Source organism: Plectrocnemia conspersa, unplaced genomic scaffold (genome assembly GCF_051122295.1).
Source record: "Plectrocnemia conspersa isolate PC_06_02 unplaced genomic scaffold, ASM5112229v1 ptg000006l, whole genome shotgun sequence".
Lineage (NCBI taxonomy): Eukaryota > Metazoa > Arthropoda > Insecta > Trichoptera > Polycentropodidae > Plectrocnemia > Plectrocnemia conspersa.
Window position 1 is genome coordinate 17,743,701 of NW_028277170.1, and position 19,895 is coordinate 17,763,595.

General features: G+C 40.0%; 6 protein-coding genes across 7 annotated transcripts; all 6 read left to right on the plus strand.

Moving 5' to 3' along the window:
* The first annotated feature begins 44 nt into the window (after positions 1-44).
* LOC148234399 (uncharacterized) lies at positions 45-2,171 on the plus strand. Its single transcript, XM_088188491.1, has 8 exons — positions 45-425; positions 529-651; positions 755-868; positions 943-1,135; positions 1,211-1,274; positions 1,334-1,615; positions 1,687-1,800; positions 1,870-2,171. The coding sequence occupies exons 1-8, from the start codon at positions 391-393 to the stop codon at positions 1,998-2,000; spliced, it is 1,056 nt and encodes a 351-aa protein (XP_088044617.1). The 5' UTR covers positions 45-390; the 3' UTR covers positions 2,001-2,171.
* A 777-nt stretch (positions 2,172-2,948) lies between these two features.
* Positions 2,949-5,687, plus strand: LOC148234400 (uncharacterized). Its single transcript, XM_088188489.1, has 8 exons — positions 2,949-3,941; positions 4,045-4,167; positions 4,271-4,384; positions 4,459-4,651; positions 4,727-4,790; positions 4,850-5,131; positions 5,203-5,316; positions 5,386-5,687. Exons 1-8 carry the CDS (start codon positions 3,907-3,909, stop codon positions 5,514-5,516), a joined length of 1,056 nt encoding a protein of 351 aa, XP_088044615.1. The 5' UTR covers positions 2,949-3,906; the 3' UTR covers positions 5,517-5,687.
* Positions 5,688-6,464: 777 nt separating this feature from the next.
* On the plus strand, positions 6,465-9,203 carry LOC148234401 (uncharacterized). Its single transcript, XM_088188488.1, has 8 exons — positions 6,465-7,457; positions 7,561-7,683; positions 7,787-7,900; positions 7,975-8,167; positions 8,243-8,306; positions 8,366-8,647; positions 8,719-8,832; positions 8,902-9,203. The coding sequence occupies exons 1-8, from the start codon at positions 7,423-7,425 to the stop codon at positions 9,030-9,032; spliced, it is 1,056 nt and encodes a 351-aa protein (XP_088044614.1). The 5' UTR covers positions 6,465-7,422; the 3' UTR covers positions 9,033-9,203.
* Positions 9,204-9,980: 777 nt separating this feature from the next.
* On the plus strand, positions 9,981-12,719 carry LOC148234402 (uncharacterized). The gene is made up of 8 exons (XM_088188490.1): positions 9,981-10,973; positions 11,077-11,199; positions 11,303-11,416; positions 11,491-11,683; positions 11,759-11,822; positions 11,882-12,163; positions 12,235-12,348; positions 12,418-12,719. The coding sequence occupies exons 1-8, from the start codon at positions 10,939-10,941 to the stop codon at positions 12,546-12,548; spliced, it is 1,056 nt and encodes a 351-aa protein (XP_088044616.1). The 5' UTR covers positions 9,981-10,938; the 3' UTR covers positions 12,549-12,719.
* A 1,592-nt stretch (positions 12,720-14,311) lies between these two features.
* LOC148234403 (uncharacterized) lies at positions 14,312-16,340 on the plus strand. The gene is made up of 8 exons (XM_088188402.1): positions 14,312-14,489; positions 14,593-14,715; positions 14,819-14,932; positions 15,007-15,199; positions 15,275-15,338; positions 15,398-15,679; positions 15,751-15,864; positions 15,934-16,340. Exons 1-8 carry the CDS (start codon positions 14,455-14,457, stop codon positions 16,062-16,064), a joined length of 1,056 nt encoding a protein of 351 aa, XP_088044528.1. The 5' UTR covers positions 14,312-14,454; the 3' UTR covers positions 16,065-16,340.
* A 412-nt stretch (positions 16,341-16,752) lies between these two features.
* Positions 16,753-19,751, plus strand: LOC148234404 (uncharacterized). Of its 2 annotated transcripts, none has more exons than XM_088187706.1 (8): positions 16,753-18,005; positions 18,109-18,231; positions 18,335-18,448; positions 18,523-18,715; positions 18,791-18,854; positions 18,914-19,195; positions 19,267-19,380; positions 19,450-19,751. In XM_088187706.1, exons 1-8 carry the CDS (start codon positions 17,971-17,973, stop codon positions 19,578-19,580), a joined length of 1,056 nt encoding a protein of 351 aa, XP_088043832.1. In that variant the 5' UTR covers positions 16,753-17,970; the 3' UTR covers positions 19,581-19,751. The 2 variants fall into 2 exon arrangements, with proteins under 2 accessions (XP_088043832.1, XP_088043833.1); XM_088187707.1 differs by having other exon boundaries at positions 18,113-18,231.
* Positions 19,752-19,895: the final 144 nt, after the last annotated feature.

A 19,895-nucleotide genomic window follows, 5' to 3' on the forward strand; every position in this document is an offset into this window, starting at 1 on the left:
TTTTTTATTTGAAATGAAATACGGTAAAACTTATATATTCCAGTGGATGGTAAAAATGCAAAAGAATATAAAATTCCTAAAGCGCGATGGCTGCCTTTGTAAGACAATTTATTTATATTATTCATTCAAGCGCATAAATCGGTAATACAAACTTACGCGGCGCCAATCCGCCCCTGTCAAACGACTAGCCTCACGCCGCTACTGACTGACAATGTGTAAAATTAGATCGTCGCGTACTTTGAGCAAACTGCGCTCGCTAGACTTGTGAAATTTGCTTTCGAGATTTCCAACAGACCCAATACGCCCCAGAACAGAAGCATCTGAGAAATTACCAAAGTTCCAAGATACAAGTGCTCCCAGAGGCAAAGCAGGAAGGAATCCACTTCCGTGATGAACCTCGACGAGAACAACTTGGGCAACTCCCGGTGAGCTACATGGTTTCTCTCAATCTTTGACTGAATATTAAACTTATTAACTGTTTTGGAAAGACAAAACTACTTTTTAAACCTATTATTAACTAATTCGTAGAAAGAGTGCCTCCCAGAAGCCTTTGAACAAGTCCCCGTGTGCCAAAATAAAGCTACCGAAGACCGAGCAGATTAAAACCACTTCCGTGCTGGACCTCGACGGGAACGACCTTGCTCACTCACGGTGGGTTACATAGTTTCTCTCATTCTCTGACTGAATATTCAACTTATTAACTAATTTGTAAAGACAAAACTACATATTAAACTTATTATTAACTAATTCGTAGAGAGTGTACCCCCCAGAAGCCTCCTCGCAAGTTTCCGTGTGCTAAAATGAAGCCCTTAAAGCCCAAACAGACAAAATCCGCTTCCTTGCCGTACCACTGTGGAAACAACTTGAGGTGCTTCCGATTAGTTTCGGTAATTTGTTATTTCTAACCATATATTAAACTTATCGACTAATTGGTTGAGACAGAATAAAGGAGGTGCGCAAGTCTCTCGAATGCCCCGCGTGCTTTGAAATCATGAGCCGGCCCATATTTATTTGCACGACGGGCCACAGCGTATGCGCTGCCTGTAAGAATTCCATTCCCGGGAGCAAATGTCCTCAATGTCAGGAGCCTTTGACCAGCGGGAGGAACTTTAGTCTAGAGGTTGTCTCTGACTTGGTAACGTACACTTTAAACGACTCCGTCTTTGCATTCCCAACGCTCAACGCTACATGTACTATCTATCGTTCGTAGGTCAATAAGATGACTTCCAACGCCAACTGTTCGAAGAAGACTTTATCACCTAATAAAGTAGATGGTAAGGATCGCTGTGTCTGATACTGCCACTATTATGAAACTGATATGTAATCGTTTTAGGATACATCAAAGCCACTTCTAGTGGTAAATCCGATACGACACCAACAGCAGTGCCAGGCGAAAGTCTCCAGCCATGCTGGTTTGGAGTTGCCTGCATCAAATTAGAATGTCCATTTCTTCACAAACAACTGGATGCAATAGGACCTATGGACTTTTCGGACACACAACCTGCAGCGGTAGCTAAATCTTCCACTTTATGCCGTTTTGGAACGGCCTGCCTCAAATTGGATTGTACATATCTTCACAGACGAAAGTCTACAAACAAACCTTCGGCATCCTCGAGTTAAGATCGTTTCATGAATTTATTTTACAAATAAGGCTAGTATGTTACAGAAGAATTCTTTCGATTTTAGCATCATCTGTTGACGCTTTTAGCAGTCGTAATATTAAGCCTATCCCCGCGTGCAAGTTTGGAATAAATTGCACTAAAACACAGTGTCATTTTCTGCATAAACAGAAAACCTCGGGTGAGTGCCAACATACCTATTTATTTTACGCATAAATTGCATCTAACTTTAAATTACTTTCGGTTTCAGTGACTAGGTTCGCAAGTAGTAATAATCGTACAGTGTGTAAATTTCACCCGCATTGCATCAAGATGATGTGTATCTTCTATCACCCGAAACTAAACTTGTACGGCCCAACGTGCTCGAAGAAGACCCAATGACAATACACTGTTATCAACCGAAAAGCTCCGCAAACAATTGTTCATTCAAATTATTTATTTAAATCGTCGATTTAAAAAAAAATATGTAATACAACGTGACAACTGAAAAAATATTTAATGTAGCTGCTCTTCAGCCAATATACGCACAGATTAAACGATTTTAATTTAAAATTAAACCTTTTTCATTTCAAATTATATCTTTTAAAAATCAATGTAAACGTGTAAATTTTAGCACAATGCCCCAGAAGAACGGCATTTTCTGTTATGAATTTGTCGGTGGATTCGTCAAATCGATTCAATTTGCTGGACGTTATTTATATGTAAACGAGTCTGCAGCCACTGTTACTTAGGCAAATTGTAATAAATATTATATTAATATGTGTATGAATTAACACGCAGCTGCTGCAAAAGAAGCTTTATAAATTTATTTTCATCATGTACACGTGAGTACAATAAAATGAATTCATAAAAAAATATCTAATTGTTTATTTTAATTTTTAAAAGGTTTAATTTGAAACGAAAAACTTGTACATACGTAGCTATGAGTATAATCGTTGTTCATAATTATTTTTCTCATTCACTGCCGATAGCGACTCGAACGTCGAGACATACAATGCACGTTTTCTTGGGAAACGGAAAGGTGAAGTGGTTTTCTTTTTCGCCTACAGATTATTTGTTTATATAAGTATAATTAAACACTAGTAACTCGTGTTAATATGTATTTATTACATGTTTACTTGTTACATAATAAATATATCTAAAAAGATGGAATTTTTATTTTAGAGCAGTGGGCATTATAGCGTTTTTATTATCTATTTGCAATACTACTTTTAGTGTACATTATATTTTTATTTGGATTTAATTTTCAACCGTTGACTACTACTTGTCAAATTGAATTTCAGCATCGAGAGATGTTGTCACCGTTTTGGTGAAAGACAGGTTAGTAGCAGTGAAACGGGCGGGCCGAAAACCACGCTGTTGGTTCGGCAAAACTTGCCGAAATTGATTGACGAAGTGGTCGGAGAATCTAACAAACATTTTGTCTGGACTCCTCCTGGCTTGCGTTCTCCATCGGTCGAGTTGCTGGATCGGGCTCCTTGGTTGGTGTTCCGGAGTGTTCCTCTCGTCATGGTCGCCGGGGAATGAGTGTGTCCGTCGGTCGCCGGGGAGAGAGTCTGTGTGTCCGTCGGTCACCGGGGAGAGAGTGTGGTTGTCCGATGGTCGCCGGGGAGAGTCGTTCCGACGGTCGCCGGGGAGAGAGTGAATTCTGCCGAACGTGCCCCTCTTTTTATATCGGCAGCGCGTCCCGTGCCAGGCGGCAGTGATTGCAACAATTCCTCGAATACCATTATAACACTACGCCACTAGGGGGTGAGATCCCATGCGTCGATTTAGTCGTTATTTTGTTGGCATATATTCGGCATCTGTCAAATTAGGAAACGTCACGTTTGACACACGTCATAAACTGACAGAAAGTCGACCATAAACAAATAAATGGCATATGTTTGATAATATACTTTGGTTAGCAAAATAATAAAACAAACACTTATATATTCCAGTGGATGGTAAAAATGCAAAAGAATATAAAATTCCTAAAGCGCGATGGCTGCCTTTGTAAGACAATTTATTTATATTATTCATTCAAGCGCATAAATCGGTAATACAAACTTACGCGGCGCCAATCCGCCCCTGTCAAACGACTAGCCTCACGCCGCTACTGACTGACAATGTGTAAAATTAGATCGTCGCGTACTTTGAGCAAACTGCGCTCGCTAGACTTGTGAAATTTGCTTTCGAGATTTCCAACAGACCCAATACGCCCCAGAACAGAAGCATCTGAGAAATTACCAAAGTTCCAAGATACAAGTGCTCCCAGAGGCAAAGCAGGAAGGAATCCACTTCCGTGATGAACCTCGACGAGAACAACTTGGGCAACTCCCGGTGAGCTACATGGTTTCTCTCAATCTTTGACTGAATATTAAACTTATTAACTGTTTTGGAAAGACAAAACTACTTTTTAAACCTATTATTAACTAATTCGTAGAAAGAGTGCCTCCCAGAAGCCTTTGAACAAGTCCCCGTGTGCCAAAATAAAGCTACCGAAGACCGAGCAGATTAAAACCACTTCCGTGCTGGACCTCGACGGGAACGACCTTGCTCACTCACGGTGGGTTACATAGTTTCTCTCATTCTCTGACTGAATATTCAACTTATTAACTAATTTGTAAAGACAAAACTACATATTAAACTTATTATTAACTAATTCGTAGAGAGTGTACCCCCCAGAAGCCTCCTCGCAAGTTTCCGTGTGCTAAAATGAAGCCCTTAAAGCCCAAACAGACAAAATCCGCTTCCTTGCCGTACCACTGTGGAAACAACTTGAGGTGCTTCCGATTAGTTTCGGTAATTTGTTATTTCTAACCATATATTAAACTTATCGACTAATTGGTTGAGACAGAATAAAGGAGGTGCGCAAGTCTCTCGAATGCCCCGCGTGCTTTGAAATCATGAGCCGGCCCATATTTATTTGCACGACGGGCCACAGCGTATGCGCTGCCTGTAAGAATTCCATTCCCGGGAGCAAATGTCCTCAATGTCAGGAGCCTTTGACCAGCGGGAGGAACTTTAGTCTAGAGGTTGTCTCTGACTTGGTAACGTACACTTTAAACGACTCCGTCTTTGCATTCCCAACGCTCAACGCTACATGTACTATCTATCGTTCGTAGGTCAATAAGATGACTTCCAACGCCAACTGTTCGAAGAAGACTTTATCACCTAATAAAGTAGATGGTAAGGATCGCTGTGTCTGATACTGCCACTATTATGAAACTGATATGTAATCGTTTTAGGATACATCAAAGCCACTTCTAGTGGTAAATCCGATACGACACCAACAGCAGTGCCAGGCGAAAGTCTCCAGCCATGCTGGTTTGGAGTTGCCTGCATCAAATTAGAATGTCCATTTCTTCACAAACAACTGGATGCAATAGGACCTATGGACTTTTCGGACACACAACCTGCAGCGGTAGCTAAATCTTCCACTTTATGCCGTTTTGGAACGGCCTGCCTCAAATTGGATTGTACATATCTTCACAGACGAAAGTCTACAAACAAACCTTCGGCATCCTCGAGTTAAGATCGTTTCATGAATTTATTTTACAAATAAGGCTAGTATGTTACAGAAGAATTCTTTCGATTTTAGCATCATCTGTTGACGCTTTTAGCAGTCGTAATATTAAGCCTATCCCCGCGTGCAAGTTTGGAATAAATTGCACTAAAACACAGTGTCATTTTCTGCATAAACAGAAAACCTCGGGTGAGTGCCAACATACCTATTTATTTTACGCATAAATTGCATCTAACTTTAAATTACTTTCGGTTTCAGTGACTAGGTTCGCAAGTAGTAATAATCGTACAGTGTGTAAATTTCACCCGCATTGCATCAAGATGATGTGTATCTTCTATCACCCGAAACTAAACTTGTACGGCCCAACGTGCTCGAAGAAGACCCAATGACAATACACTGTTATCAACCGAAAAGCTCCGCAAACAATTGTTCATTCAAATTATTTATTTAAATCGTCGATTTAAAAAAAAATATGTAATACAACGTGACAACTGAAAAAATATTTAATGTAGCTGCTCTTCAGCCAATATACGCACAGATTAAACGATTTTAATTTAAAATTAAACCTTTTTCATTTCAAATTATATCTTTTAAAAATCAATGTAAACGTGTAAATTTTAGCACAATGCCCCAGAAGAACGGCATTTTCTGTTATGAATTTGTCGGTGGATTCGTCAAATCGATTCAATTTGCTGGACGTTATTTATATGTAAACGAGTCTGCAGCCACTGTTACTTAGGCAAATTGTAATAAATATTATATTAATATGTGTATGAATTAACACGCAGCTGCTGCAAAAGAAGCTTTATAAATTTATTTTCATCATGTACACGTGAGTACAATAAAATGAATTCATAAAAAAATATCTAATTGTTTATTTTAATTTTTAAAAGGTTTAATTTGAAACGAAAAACTTGTACATACGTAGCTATGAGTATAATCGTTGTTCATAATTATTTTTCTCATTCACTGCCGATAGCGACTCGAACGTCGAGACATACAATGCACGTTTTCTTGGGAAACGGAAAGGTGAAGTGGTTTTCTTTTTCGCCTACAGATTATTTGTTTATATAAGTATAATTAAACACTAGTAACTCGTGTTAATATGTATTTATTACATGTTTACTTGTTACATAATAAATATATCTAAAAAGATGGAATTTTTATTTTAGAGCAGTGGGCATTATAGCGTTTTTATTATCTATTTGCAATACTACTTTTAGTGTACATTATATTTTTATTTGGATTTAATTTTCAACCGTTGACTACTACTTGTCAAATTGAATTTCAGCATCGAGAGATGTTGTCACCGTTTTGGTGAAAGACAGGTTAGTAGCAGTGAAACGGGCGGGCCGAAAACCACGCTGTTGGTTCGGCAAAACTTGCCGAAATTGATTGACGAAGTGGTCGGAGAATCTAACAAACATTTTGTCTGGACTCCTCCTGGCTTGCGTTCTCCATCGGTCGAGTTGCTGGATCGGGCTCCTTGGTTGGTGTTCCGGAGTGTTCCTCTCGTCATGGTCGCCGGGGAATGAGTGTGTCCGTCGGTCGCCGGGGAGAGAGTCTGTGTGTCCGTCGGTCACCGGGGAGAGAGTGTGGTTGTCCGATGGTCGCCGGGGAGAGTCGTTCCGACGGTCGCCGGGGAGAGAGTGAATTCTGCCGAACGTGCCCCTCTTTTTATATCGGCAGCGCGTCCCGTGCCAGGCGGCAGTGATTGCAACAATTCCTCGAATACCATTATAACACTACGCCACTAGGGGGTGAGATCCCATGCGTCGATTTAGTCGTTATTTTGTTGGCATATATTCGGCATCTGTCAAATTAGGAAACGTCACGTTTGACACACGTCATAAACTGACAGAAAGTCGACCATAAACAAATAAATGGCATATGTTTGATAATATACTTTGGTTAGCAAAATAATAAAACAAACACTTATATATTCCAGTGGATGGTAAAAATGCAAAAGAATATAAAATTCCTAAAGCGCGATGGCTGCCTTTGTAAGACAATTTATTTATATTATTCATTCAAGCGCATAAATCGGTAATACAAACTTACGCGGCGCCAATCCGCCCCTGTCAAACGACTAGCCTCACGCCGCTACTGACTGACAATGTGTAAAATTAGATCGTCGCGTACTTTGAGCAAACTGCGCTCGCTAGACTTGTGAAATTTGCTTTCGAGATTTCCAACAGACCCAATACGCCCCAGAACAGAAGCATCTGAGAAATTACCAAAGTTCCAAGATACAAGTGCTCCCAGAGGCAAAGCAGGAAGGAATCCACTTCCGTGATGAACCTCGACGAGAACAACTTGGGCAACTCCCGGTGAGCTACATGGTTTCTCTCAATCTTTGACTGAATATTAAACTTATTAACTGTTTTGGAAAGACAAAACTACTTTTTAAACCTATTATTAACTAATTCGTAGAAAGAGTGCCTCCCAGAAGCCTTTGAACAAGTCCCCGTGTGCCAAAATAAAGCTACCGAAGACCGAGCAGATTAAAACCACTTCCGTGCTGGACCTCGACGGGAACGACCTTGCTCACTCACGGTGGGTTACATAGTTTCTCTCATTCTCTGACTGAATATTCAACTTATTAACTAATTTGTAAAGACAAAACTACATATTAAACTTATTATTAACTAATTCGTAGAGAGTGTACCCCCCAGAAGCCTCCTCGCAAGTTTCCGTGTGCTAAAATGAAGCCCTTAAAGCCCAAACAGACAAAATCCGCTTCCTTGCCGTACCACTGTGGAAACAACTTGAGGTGCTTCCGATTAGTTTCGGTAATTTGTTATTTCTAACCATATATTAAACTTATCGACTAATTGGTTGAGACAGAATAAAGGAGGTGCGCAAGTCTCTCGAATGCCCCGCGTGCTTTGAAATCATGAGCCGGCCCATATTTATTTGCACGACGGGCCACAGCGTATGCGCTGCCTGTAAGAATTCCATTCCCGGGAGCAAATGTCCTCAATGTCAGGAGCCTTTGACCAGCGGGAGGAACTTTAGTCTAGAGGTTGTCTCTGACTTGGTAACGTACACTTTAAACGACTCCGTCTTTGCATTCCCAACGCTCAACGCTACATGTACTATCTATCGTTCGTAGGTCAATAAGATGACTTCCAACGCCAACTGTTCGAAGAAGACTTTATCACCTAATAAAGTAGATGGTAAGGATCGCTGTGTCTGATACTGCCACTATTATGAAACTGATATGTAATCGTTTTAGGATACATCAAAGCCACTTCTAGTGGTAAATCCGATACGACACCAACAGCAGTGCCAGGCGAAAGTCTCCAGCCATGCTGGTTTGGAGTTGCCTGCATCAAATTAGAATGTCCATTTCTTCACAAACAACTGGATGCAATAGGACCTATGGACTTTTCGGACACACAACCTGCAGCGGTAGCTAAATCTTCCACTTTATGCCGTTTTGGAACGGCCTGCCTCAAATTGGATTGTACATATCTTCACAGACGAAAGTCTACAAACAAACCTTCGGCATCCTCGAGTTAAGATCGTTTCATGAATTTATTTTACAAATAAGGCTAGTATGTTACAGAAGAATTCTTTCGATTTTAGCATCATCTGTTGACGCTTTTAGCAGTCGTAATATTAAGCCTATCCCCGCGTGCAAGTTTGGAATAAATTGCACTAAAACACAGTGTCATTTTCTGCATAAACAGAAAACCTCGGGTGAGTGCCAACATACCTATTTATTTTACGCATAAATTGCATCTAACTTTAAATTACTTTCGGTTTCAGTGACTAGGTTCGCAAGTAGTAATAATCGTACAGTGTGTAAATTTCACCCGCATTGCATCAAGATGATGTGTATCTTCTATCACCCGAAACTAAACTTGTACGGCCCAACGTGCTCGAAGAAGACCCAATGACAATACACTGTTATCAACCGAAAAGCTCCGCAAACAATTGTTCATTCAAATTATTTATTTAAATCGTCGATTTAAAAAAAAATATGTAATACAACGTGACAACTGAAAAAATATTTAATGTAGCTGCTCTTCAGCCAATATACGCACAGATTAAACGATTTTAATTTAAAATTAAACCTTTTTCATTTCAAATTATATCTTTTAAAAATCAATGTAAACGTGTAAATTTTAGCACAATGCCCCAGAAGAACGGCATTTTCTGTTATGAATTTGTCGGTGGATTCGTCAAATCGATTCAATTTGCTGGACGTTATTTATATGTAAACGAGTCTGCAGCCACTGTTACTTAGGCAAATTGTAATAAATATTATATTAATATGTGTATGAATTAACACGCAGCTGCTGCAAAAGAAGCTTTATAAATTTATTTTCATCATGTACACGTGAGTACAATAAAATGAATTCATAAAAAAATATCTAATTGTTTATTTTAATTTTTAAAAGGTTTAATTTGAAACGAAAAACTTGTACATACGTAGCTATGAGTATAATCGTTGTTCATAATTATTTTTCTCATTCACTGCCGATAGCGACTCGAACGTCGAGACATACAATGCACGTTTTCTTGGGAAACGGAAAGGTGAAGTGGTTTTCTTTTTCGCCTACAGATTATTTGTTTATATAAGTATAATTAAACACTAGTAACTCGTGTTAATATGTATTTATTACATGTTTACTTGTTACATAATAAATATATCTAAAAAGATGGAATTTTTATTTTAGAGCAGTGGGCATTATAGCGTTTTTATTATCTATTTGCAATACTACTTTTAGTGTACATTATATTTTTATTTGGATTTAATTTTCAACCGTTGACTACTACTTGTCAAATTGAATTTCAGCATCGAGAGATGTTGTCACCGTTTTGGTGAAAGACAGGTTAGTAGCAGTGAAACGGGCGGGCCGAAAACCACGCTGTTGGTTCGGCAAAACTTGCCGAAATTGATTGACGAAGTGGTCGGAGAATCTAACAAACATTTTGTCTGGACTCCTCCTGGCTTGCGTTCTCCATCGGTCGAGTTGCTGGATCGGGCTCCTTGGTTGGTGTTCCGGAGTGTTCCTCTCGTCATGGTCGCCGGGGAATGAGTGTGTCCGTCGGTCGCCGGGGAGAGAGTCTGTGTGTCCGTCGGTCACCGGGGAGAGAGTGTGGTTGTCCGATGGTCGCCGGGGAGAGTCGTTCCGACGGTCGCCGGGGAGAGAGTGAATTCTGCCGAACGTGCCCCTCTTTTTATATCGGCAGCGCGTCCCGTGCCAGGCGGCAGTGATTGCAACAATTCCTCGAATACCATTATAACACTACGCCACTAGGGGGTGAGATCCCATGCGTCGATTTAGTCGTTATTTTGTTGGCATATATTCGGCATCTGTCAAATTAGGAAACGTCACGTTTGACACACGTCATAAACTGACAGAAAGTCGACCATAAACAAATAAATGGCATATGTTTGATAATATACTTTGGTTAGCAAAATAATAAAACAAACACTTATATATTCCAGTGGATGGTAAAAATGCAAAAGAATATAAAATTCCTAAAGCGCGATGGCTGCCTTTGTAAGACAATTTATTTATATTATTCATTCAAGCGCATAAATCGGTAATACAAACTTACGCGGCGCCAATCCGCCCCTGTCAAACGACTAGCCTCACGCCGCTACTGACTGACAATGTGTAAAATTAGATCGTCGCGTACTTTGAGCAAACTGCGCTCGCTAGACTTGTGAAATTTGCTTTCGAGATTTCCAACAGACCCAATACGCCCCAGAACAGAAGCATCTGAGAAATTACCAAAGTTCCAAGATACAAGTGCTCCCAGAGGCAAAGCAGGAAGGAATCCACTTCCGTGATGAACCTCGACGAGAACAACTTGGGCAACTCCCGGTGAGCTACATGGTTTCTCTCAATCTTTGACTGAATATTAAACTTATTAACTGTTTTGGAAAGACAAAACTACTTTTTAAACCTATTATTAACTAATTCGTAGAAAGAGTGCCTCCCAGAAGCCTTTGAACAAGTCCCCGTGTGCCAAAATAAAGCTACCGAAGACCGAGCAGATTAAAACCACTTCCGTGCTGGACCTCGACGGGAACGACCTTGCTCACTCACGGTGGGTTACATAGTTTCTCTCATTCTCTGACTGAATATTCAACTTATTAACTAATTTGTAAAGACAAAACTACATATTAAACTTATTATTAACTAATTCGTAGAGAGTGTACCCCCCAGAAGCCTCCTCGCAAGTTTCCGTGTGCTAAAATGAAGCCCTTAAAGCCCAAACAGACAAAATCCGCTTCCTTGCCGTACCACTGTGGAAACAACTTGAGGTGCTTCCGATTAGTTTCGGTAATTTGTTATTTCTAACCATATATTAAACTTATCGACTAATTGGTTGAGACAGAATAAAGGAGGTGCGCAAGTCTCTCGAATGCCCCGCGTGCTTTGAAATCATGAGCCGGCCCATATTTATTTGCACGACGGGCCACAGCGTATGCGCTGCCTGTAAGAATTCCATTCCCGGGAGCAAATGTCCTCAATGTCAGGAGCCTTTGACCAGCGGGAGGAACTTTAGTCTAGAGGTTGTCTCTGACTTGGTAACGTACACTTTAAACGACTCCGTCTTTGCATTCCCAACGCTCAACGCTACATGTACTATCTATCGTTCGTAGGTCAATAAGATGACTTCCAACGCCAACTGTTCGAAGAAGACTTTATCACCTAATAAAGTAGATGGTAAGGATCGCTGTGTCTGATACTGCCACTATTATGAAACTGATATGTAATCGTTTTAGGATACATCAAAGCCACTTCTAGTGGTAAATCCGATACGACACCAACAGCAGTGCCAGGCGAAAGTCTCCAGCCATGCTGGTTTGGAGTTGCCTGCATCAAATTAGAATGTCCATTTCTTCACAAACAACTGGATGCAATAGGACCTATGGACTTTTCGGACACACAACCTGCAGCGGTAGCTAAATCTTCCACTTTATGCCGTTTTGGAACGGCCTGCCTCAAATTGGATTGTACATATCTTCACAGACGAAAGTCTACAAACAAACCTTCGGCATCCTCGAGTTAAGATCGTTTCATGAATTTATTTTACAAATAAGGCTAGTATGTTACAGAAGAATTCTTTCGATTTTAGCATCATCTGTTGACGCTTTTAGCAGTCGTAATATTAAGCCTATCCCCGCGTGCAAGTTTGGAATAAATTGCACTAAAACACAGTGTCATTTTCTGCATAAACAGAAAACCTCGGGTGAGTGCCAACATACCTATTTATTTTACGCATAAATTGCATCTAACTTTAAATTACTTTCGGTTTCAGTGACTAGGTTCGCAAGTAGTAATAATCGTACAGTGTGTAAATTTCACCCGCATTGCATCAAGATGATGTGTATCTTCTATCACCCGAAACTAAACTTGTACGGCCCAACGTGCTCGAAGAAGACCCAATGACAATACACTGTTATCAACCGAAAAGCTCCGCAAACAATTGTTCATTCAAATTATTTATTTAAATCGTCGATTTAAAAAAAAATATGTAATACAACGTGACAACTGAAAAAATATTTAATGTAGCTGCTCTTCAGCCAATATACGCACAGATTAAACGATTTTAATTTAAAATTAAACCTTTTTCATTTCAAATTATATCTTTTAAAAATCAATGTAAACGTGTAAATTTTAGCACAATGCCCCAGAAGAACGGCATTTTCTGTTATGAATTTGTCGGTGGATTCGTCAAATCGATTCAATTTGCTGGACGTTATTTATATGTAAACGAGTCTGCAGCCACTGTTACTTAGGCAAATTGTAATAAATATTATATTAATATGTGTATGAATTAACACGCAGCTGCTGCAAAAGAAGCTTTATAAATTTATTTTCATCATGTACACGTGAGTACAATAAAATGAATTCATAAAAAAATATCTAATTGTTTATTTTAATTTTTAAAAGGTTTAATTTGAAACGAAAAACTTGTACATACGTAGCTATGAGTATAATCGTTGTTCATAATTATTTTTCTCATTCACTGCCGATAGCGACTCGAACGTCGAGACATACAATGCACGTTTTCTTGGGAAACGGAAAGGTGAAGTGGTTTTCTTTTTCGCCTACAGATTATTTGTTTATATAAGTATAATTAAACACTAGTAACTCGTGTTAATATGTATTTATTACATGTTTACTTGTTACATAATAAATATATCTAAAAAGATGGAATTTTTATTTTAGAGCAGTGGGCATTATAGCGTTTTTATTATCTATTTGCAATACTACTTTTAGTGTACATTATATTTTTATTTGGATTTAATTTTCAACCGTTGACTACTACTTGTCAAATTGAATTTCAGCATCGAGAGATGTTGTCACCGTTTTGGTGAAAGACAGGTTAGTAGCAGTGAAACGGGCGGGCCGAAAACCACGCTGTTGGTTCGGCAAAACTTGCCGAAATTGATTGACGAAGTGGTCGGAGAATCTAACAAACATTTTGTCTGGACTCCTCCTGGCTTGCGTTCTCCATCGGTCGAGTTGCTGGATCGGGCTCCTTGGTTGGTGTTCCGGAGTGTTCCTCTCGTCATGGTCGCCGGGGAATGAGTGTGTCCGTCGGTCGCCGGGGAGAGAGTCTGTGTGTCCGTCGGTCACCGGGGAGAGAGTGTGGTTGTCCGATGGTCGCCGGGGAGAGTCGTTCCGACGGTCGCCGGGGAGAGAGTGAATTCTGCCGAACGTGCCCCTCTTTTTATATCGGCAGCGCGTCCCGTGCCAGGCGGCAGTGATTGCAACAATTCCTCGAATACCATTATAACACTACGCCACTAGGGGGTGAGATCCCATGCGTCGATTTAGTCGTTATTTTGTTGGCATATATTCGGCATCTGTCAAATTAGGAAACGTCACGTTTGACACACGTCATAAACTGACAGAAAGTCGACCATAAACAAATAAATGGCATATGTTTGATAATATACTTTGGTTAGCAAAATAATAAAACAAACACTTATATATTCCAGTGGATGGTAAAAATGCAAAAGAATATAAAATTCCTAAAGCGCGATGGCTGCCTTTGTAAGACAATTTATTTATATTATTCATTCAAGCGCATAAATCGGTAATACAAACTTACGCGGCGCCAATCCGCCCCTGTCAAACGACTAGCCTCACGCCGCTACTGACTGACAATGTGTAAAATTAGATCGTCGCGTACTTTGAGCAAACTGCGCTCGCTAGACTTGTGAAATTTGCTTTCGAGATTTCCAACAGACCCAATACGCCCCAGAACAGAAGCATCTGAGAAATTACCAAAGTTCCAAGATACAAGTGCTCCCAGAGGCAAAGCAGGAAGGAATCCACTTCCGTGATGAACCTCGACGAGAACAACTTGGGCAACTCCCGGTGAGCTACATGGTTTCTCTCAATCTTTGACTGAATATTAAACTTATTAACTGTTTTGGAAAGACAAAACTACTTTTTAAACCTATTATTAACTAATTCGTAGAAAGAGTGCCTCCCAGAAGCCTTTGAACAAGTCCCCGTGTGCCAAAATAAAGCTACCGAAGACCGAGCAGATTAAAACCACTTCCGTGCTGGACCTCGACGGGAACGACCTTGCTCACTCACGGTGGGTTACATAGTTTCTCTCATTCTCTGACTGAATATTCAACTTATTAACTAATTTGTAAAGACAAAACTACATATTAAACTTATTATTAACTAATTCGTAGAGAGTGTACCCCCCAGAAGCCTCCTCGCAAGTTTCCGTGTGCTAAAATGAAGCCCTTAAAGCCCAAACAGACAAAATCCGCTTCCTTGCCGTACCACTGTGGAAACAACTTGAGGTGCTTCCGATTAGTTTCGGTAATTTGTTATTTCTAACCATATATTAAACTTATCGACTAATTGGTTGAGACAGAATAAAGGAGGTGCGCAAGTCTCTCGAATGCCCCGCGTGCTTTGAAATCATGAGCCGGCCCATATTTATTTGCACGACGGGCCACAGCGTATGCGCTGCCTGTAAGAATTCCATTCCCGGGAGCAAATGTCCTCAATGTCAGGAGCCTTTGACCAGCGGGAGGAACTTTAGTCTAGAGGTTGTCTCTGACTTGGTAACGTACACTTTAAACGACTCCGTCTTTGCATTCCCAACGCTCAACGCTACATGTACTATCTATCGTTCGTAGGTTAATAAGATGACTTCCAACGCCAACTGTTCGAAGAAGACTTTATCACCTAATAAAGTAGATGGTAAGGATCGCTGTGTCTGATACTGCCACTATTATGAAACTGATATGTAATCGTTTTAGGATACATCAAAGCCACTTCTAGTGGTAAATCCGATACGACACCAACAGCAGTGCCAGGCGAAAGTCTCCAGCCATGCTGGTTTGGAGTTGCCTGCATCAAATTAGAATGTCCATTTCTTCACAAACAACTGGATGCAATAGGACCTATGGACTTTTCGGACACACAACCTGCAGCGGTAGCTAAATCTTCCACTTTATGCCGTTTTGGAACGGCCTGCCTCAAATTGGATTGTACATATCTTCACAGACGAAAGTCTACAAACAAACCTTCGGCATCCTCGAGTTAAGATCGTTTCATGAATTTATTTTACAAATAAGGCTAGTATGTTACAGAAGAATTCTTTCGATTTTAGCATCATCTGTTGACGCTTTTAGCAGTCGTAATATTAAGCCTATCCCCGCGTGCAAGTTTGGAATAAATTGCACTAAAACACAGTGTCATTTTCTGCATAAACAGAAAACCTCGGGTGAGTGCCAACATACCTATTTATTTTACGCATAAATTGCATCTAACTTTAAATTACTTTCGGTTTCAGTGACTAGGTTCGCAAGTAGTAATAATCGTACAGTGTGTAAATTTCACCCGCATTGCATCAAGATGATGTGTATCTTCTATCACCCGAAACTAAACTTGTACGGCCCAACGTGCTCGAAGAAGACCCAATGACAATACACTGTTATCAACCGAAAAGCTCCGCAAACAATTGTTCATTCAAATTATTTATTTAAATCGTCGATTTAAAAAAAAATATGTAATACAACGTGACAACTGAAAAAATATTTAATGTAGCTGCTCTTCAGCCAATATACGCACAGATTAAACGATTTTAATTTAAAATTAAACCTTTTTCATTTCAAATTATATCTTTTAAAAATCAATGTAAACGTGTAAATTTTAGCACAATGCCCCAGAAGAACGGCATTTTCTGTTATGAATTTGTCGGTGGATTCGTCAAATCGATTCAATTTGCTGGACGTTATTTATATGTAAACGAGTCTGCAGCCACTGTTACTTAGGCAAATTGTAATAAATATTATATTAATATGTGTATGAATTAACACGCAGCTGCTGCAAAAGAAGCTTTATAAATTTATTTTCATCATGTACACGTGAGTACAATAAAATGAATTCATAAAAAAATATCTAATTGTTTATTTTAATTTTTAAAAGGTTTAATTTGAAACGAAAAACTTGTACATACGTAGCTATGAGTATAATCGTTGTTCATAATTATTTTTCTCATTCACTGCCGATAGCGACTCGAACGTCGAGACATACAATGCACGTTTTCTTGGGAAACGGAAAGGTGAAGTGGTTTTCTTTTTCGCCTACAGATTATTTGTTTATATAAGTATAATTAAACACTAGTAACTCGTGTTAATATGTATTTATTACATGTTTACTTGTTACATAATAAATATATCTAAAAAGATGGAATTTTTATTTTAGAGCAGTGGGCATTATAGCGTTTTTATTATCTATTTGCAATACTACTTTTAGTGTACATTATATTTTTATTTGGATTTAATTTTCAACCGTTGACTACTACTTGTCAAATTGAATTTCAGCATCGAGAGATGTTGTCACCGTTTTGGTGAAAGACAGGTTAGTAGCAGTGAAACGGGCGGGCCGAAAACCACGCTGTTGGTTCGGCAAAACTTGCCGAAATTGATTGACGAAGTGGTCGGAGAATCTAACAAACATTTTGTCTGGACTCCTCCTGGCTTGCGTTCTCCATCGGTCGAGTTGCTGGATCGGGCTCCTTGGTTGGTGTTCCGGAGTGTTCCTCTCGTCATGGTCGCCGGGGAATGAGTGTGTCCGTCGGTCGCCGGGGAGAGAGTCTGTGTGTCCGTCGGTCACCGGGGAGAGAGTGTGGTTGTCCGATGGTCGCCGGGGAGAGTCGTTCCGACGGTCGCCGGGGAGAGAGTGAATTCTGCCGAACGTGCCCCTCTTTTTATATCGGCAGCGCGTCCCGTGCCAGGCGGCAGTGATTGCAACAATTCCTCGAATACCATTATAACACTACGCCACTAGGGGGTGAGATCCCATGCGTCGATTTAGTCGTTATTTTGTTGGCATATATTCGGCATCTGTCAAATTAGGAAACGTCACGTTTGACACACGTCATAAACTGACAGAAAGTCGACCATAAACAAATAAATGGCATATGTTTGATAATATACTTTGGTTAGCAAAATAATAAAACAAACACTTATATATTCCAGTGGATGGTAAAAATGCAAAAGAATATAAAATTCCTAAAGCGCGATGGCTGCCTTTGTAAGACAATTTATTTATATTATTCATTCAAGCGCATAAATCGGTAATACAAACTTACGCGGCGCCAATCCGCCCCTGTCAAACGACTAGCCTCACGCCGCTACTGACTGACAATGTGTAAAATTAGATCGTCGCGTACTTTGAGCAAACTGCGCTCGCTAGACTTGTGAAATTTGCTTTCGAGATTTCCAACAGACCCAATACGCCCCAGAACAGAAGCATCTGAGAAATTACCAAAGTTCCAAGATACAAGTGCTCCCAGAGGCAAAGCAGGAAGGAATCCACTTCCGTGATGAACCTCGACGAGAACAACTTGGGCAACTCCCGGTGAGCTACATGGTTTCTCTCAATCTTTGACTGAATATTAAACTTATTAACTGTTTTGGAAAGACAAAACTACTTTTTAAACCTATTATTAACTAATTCGTAGAAAGAGTGCCTCCCAGAAGCCTTTGAACAAGTCCCCGTGTGCCAAAATAAAGCTACCGAAGACCGAGCAGATTAAAACCACTTCCGTGCTGGACCTCGACGGGAACGACCTTGCTCACTCACGGTGGGTTACATAGTTTCTCTCATTCTCTGACTGAATATTCAACTTATTAACTAATTTGTAAAGACAAAACTACATATTAAACTTATTATTAACTAATTCGTAGAGAGTGTACCCCCCAGAAGCCTCCTCGCAAGTTTCCGTGTGCTAAAATGAAGCCCTTAAAGCCCAAACAGACAAAATCCGCTTCCTTGCCGTACCACTGTGGAAACAACTTGAGGTGCTTCCGATTAGTTTCGGTAATTTGTTATTTCTAACCATATATTAAACTTATCGACTAATTGGTTGAGACAGAATAAAGGAGGTGCGCAAGTCTCTCGAATGCCCCGCGTGCTTTGAAATCATGAGCCGGCCCATATTTATTTGCACGACGGGCCACAGCGTATGCGCTGCCTGTAAGAATTCCATTCCCGGGAGCAAATGTCCTCAATGTCAGGAGCCTTTGACCAGCGGGAGGAACTTTAGTCTAGAGGTTGTCTCTGACTTGGTAACGTACACTTTAAACGACTCCGTCTTTGCATTCCCAACGCTCAACGCTACATGTACTATCTATCGTTCGTAGGTCAATAAGATGACTTCCAACGCCAACTGTTCGAAGAAGACTTTATCACCTAATAAAGTAGATGGTAAGGATCGCTGTGTCTGATACTGCCACTATTATGAAACTGATATGTAATCGTTTTAGGATACATCAAAGCCACTTCTAGTGGTAAATCCGATACGACACCAACAGCAGTGCCAGGCGAAAGTCTCCAGCCATGCTGGTTTGGAGTTGCCTGCATCAAATTAGAATGTCCATTTCTTCACAAACAACTGGATGCAATAGGACCTATGGACTTTTCGGACACACAACCTGCAGCGGTAGCTAAATCTTCCACTTTATGCCGTTTTGGAACGGCCTGCCTCAAATTGGATTGTACATATCTTCACAGACGAAAGTCTACAAACAAACCTTCGGCATCCTCGAGTTAAGATCGTTTCATGAATTTATTTTACAAATAAGGCTAGTATGTTACAGAAGAATTCTTTCGATTTTAGCATCATCTGTTGACGCTTTTAGCAGTCGTAATATTAAGCCTATCCCCGCGTGCAAGTTTGGAATAAATTGCACTAAAACACAGTGTCATTTTCTGCATAAACAGAAAACCTCGGGTGAGTGCCAACATACCTATTTATTTTACGCATAAATTGCATCTAACTTTAAATTACTTTCGGTTTCAGTGACTAGGTTCGCAAGTAGTAATAATCGTACAGTGTGTAAATTTCACCCGCATTGCATCAAGATGATGTGTATCTTCTATCACCCGAAACTAAACTTGTACGGCCCAACGTGCTCGAAGAAGACCCAATGACAATACACTGTTATCAACCGAAAAGCTCCGCAAACAATTGTTCATTCAAATTATTTATTTAAATCGTCGATTTAAAAAAAAATATGTAATACAACGTGACAACTGAAAAAATATTTAATGTAGCTGCTCTTCAGCCAATATACGCACAGATTAAACGATTTTAATTTAAAATTAAACCTTTTTCATAATTATTTTTCTCATTCACTGCCGATAGCGACTCGAACGTCGAGACATACAATGCACGTTTTCTTGGGAAACGGAAAGGTGAAGTGGTTTTCTTTTTCGCCTACAGATTATTTGTTTATATAAGTATAA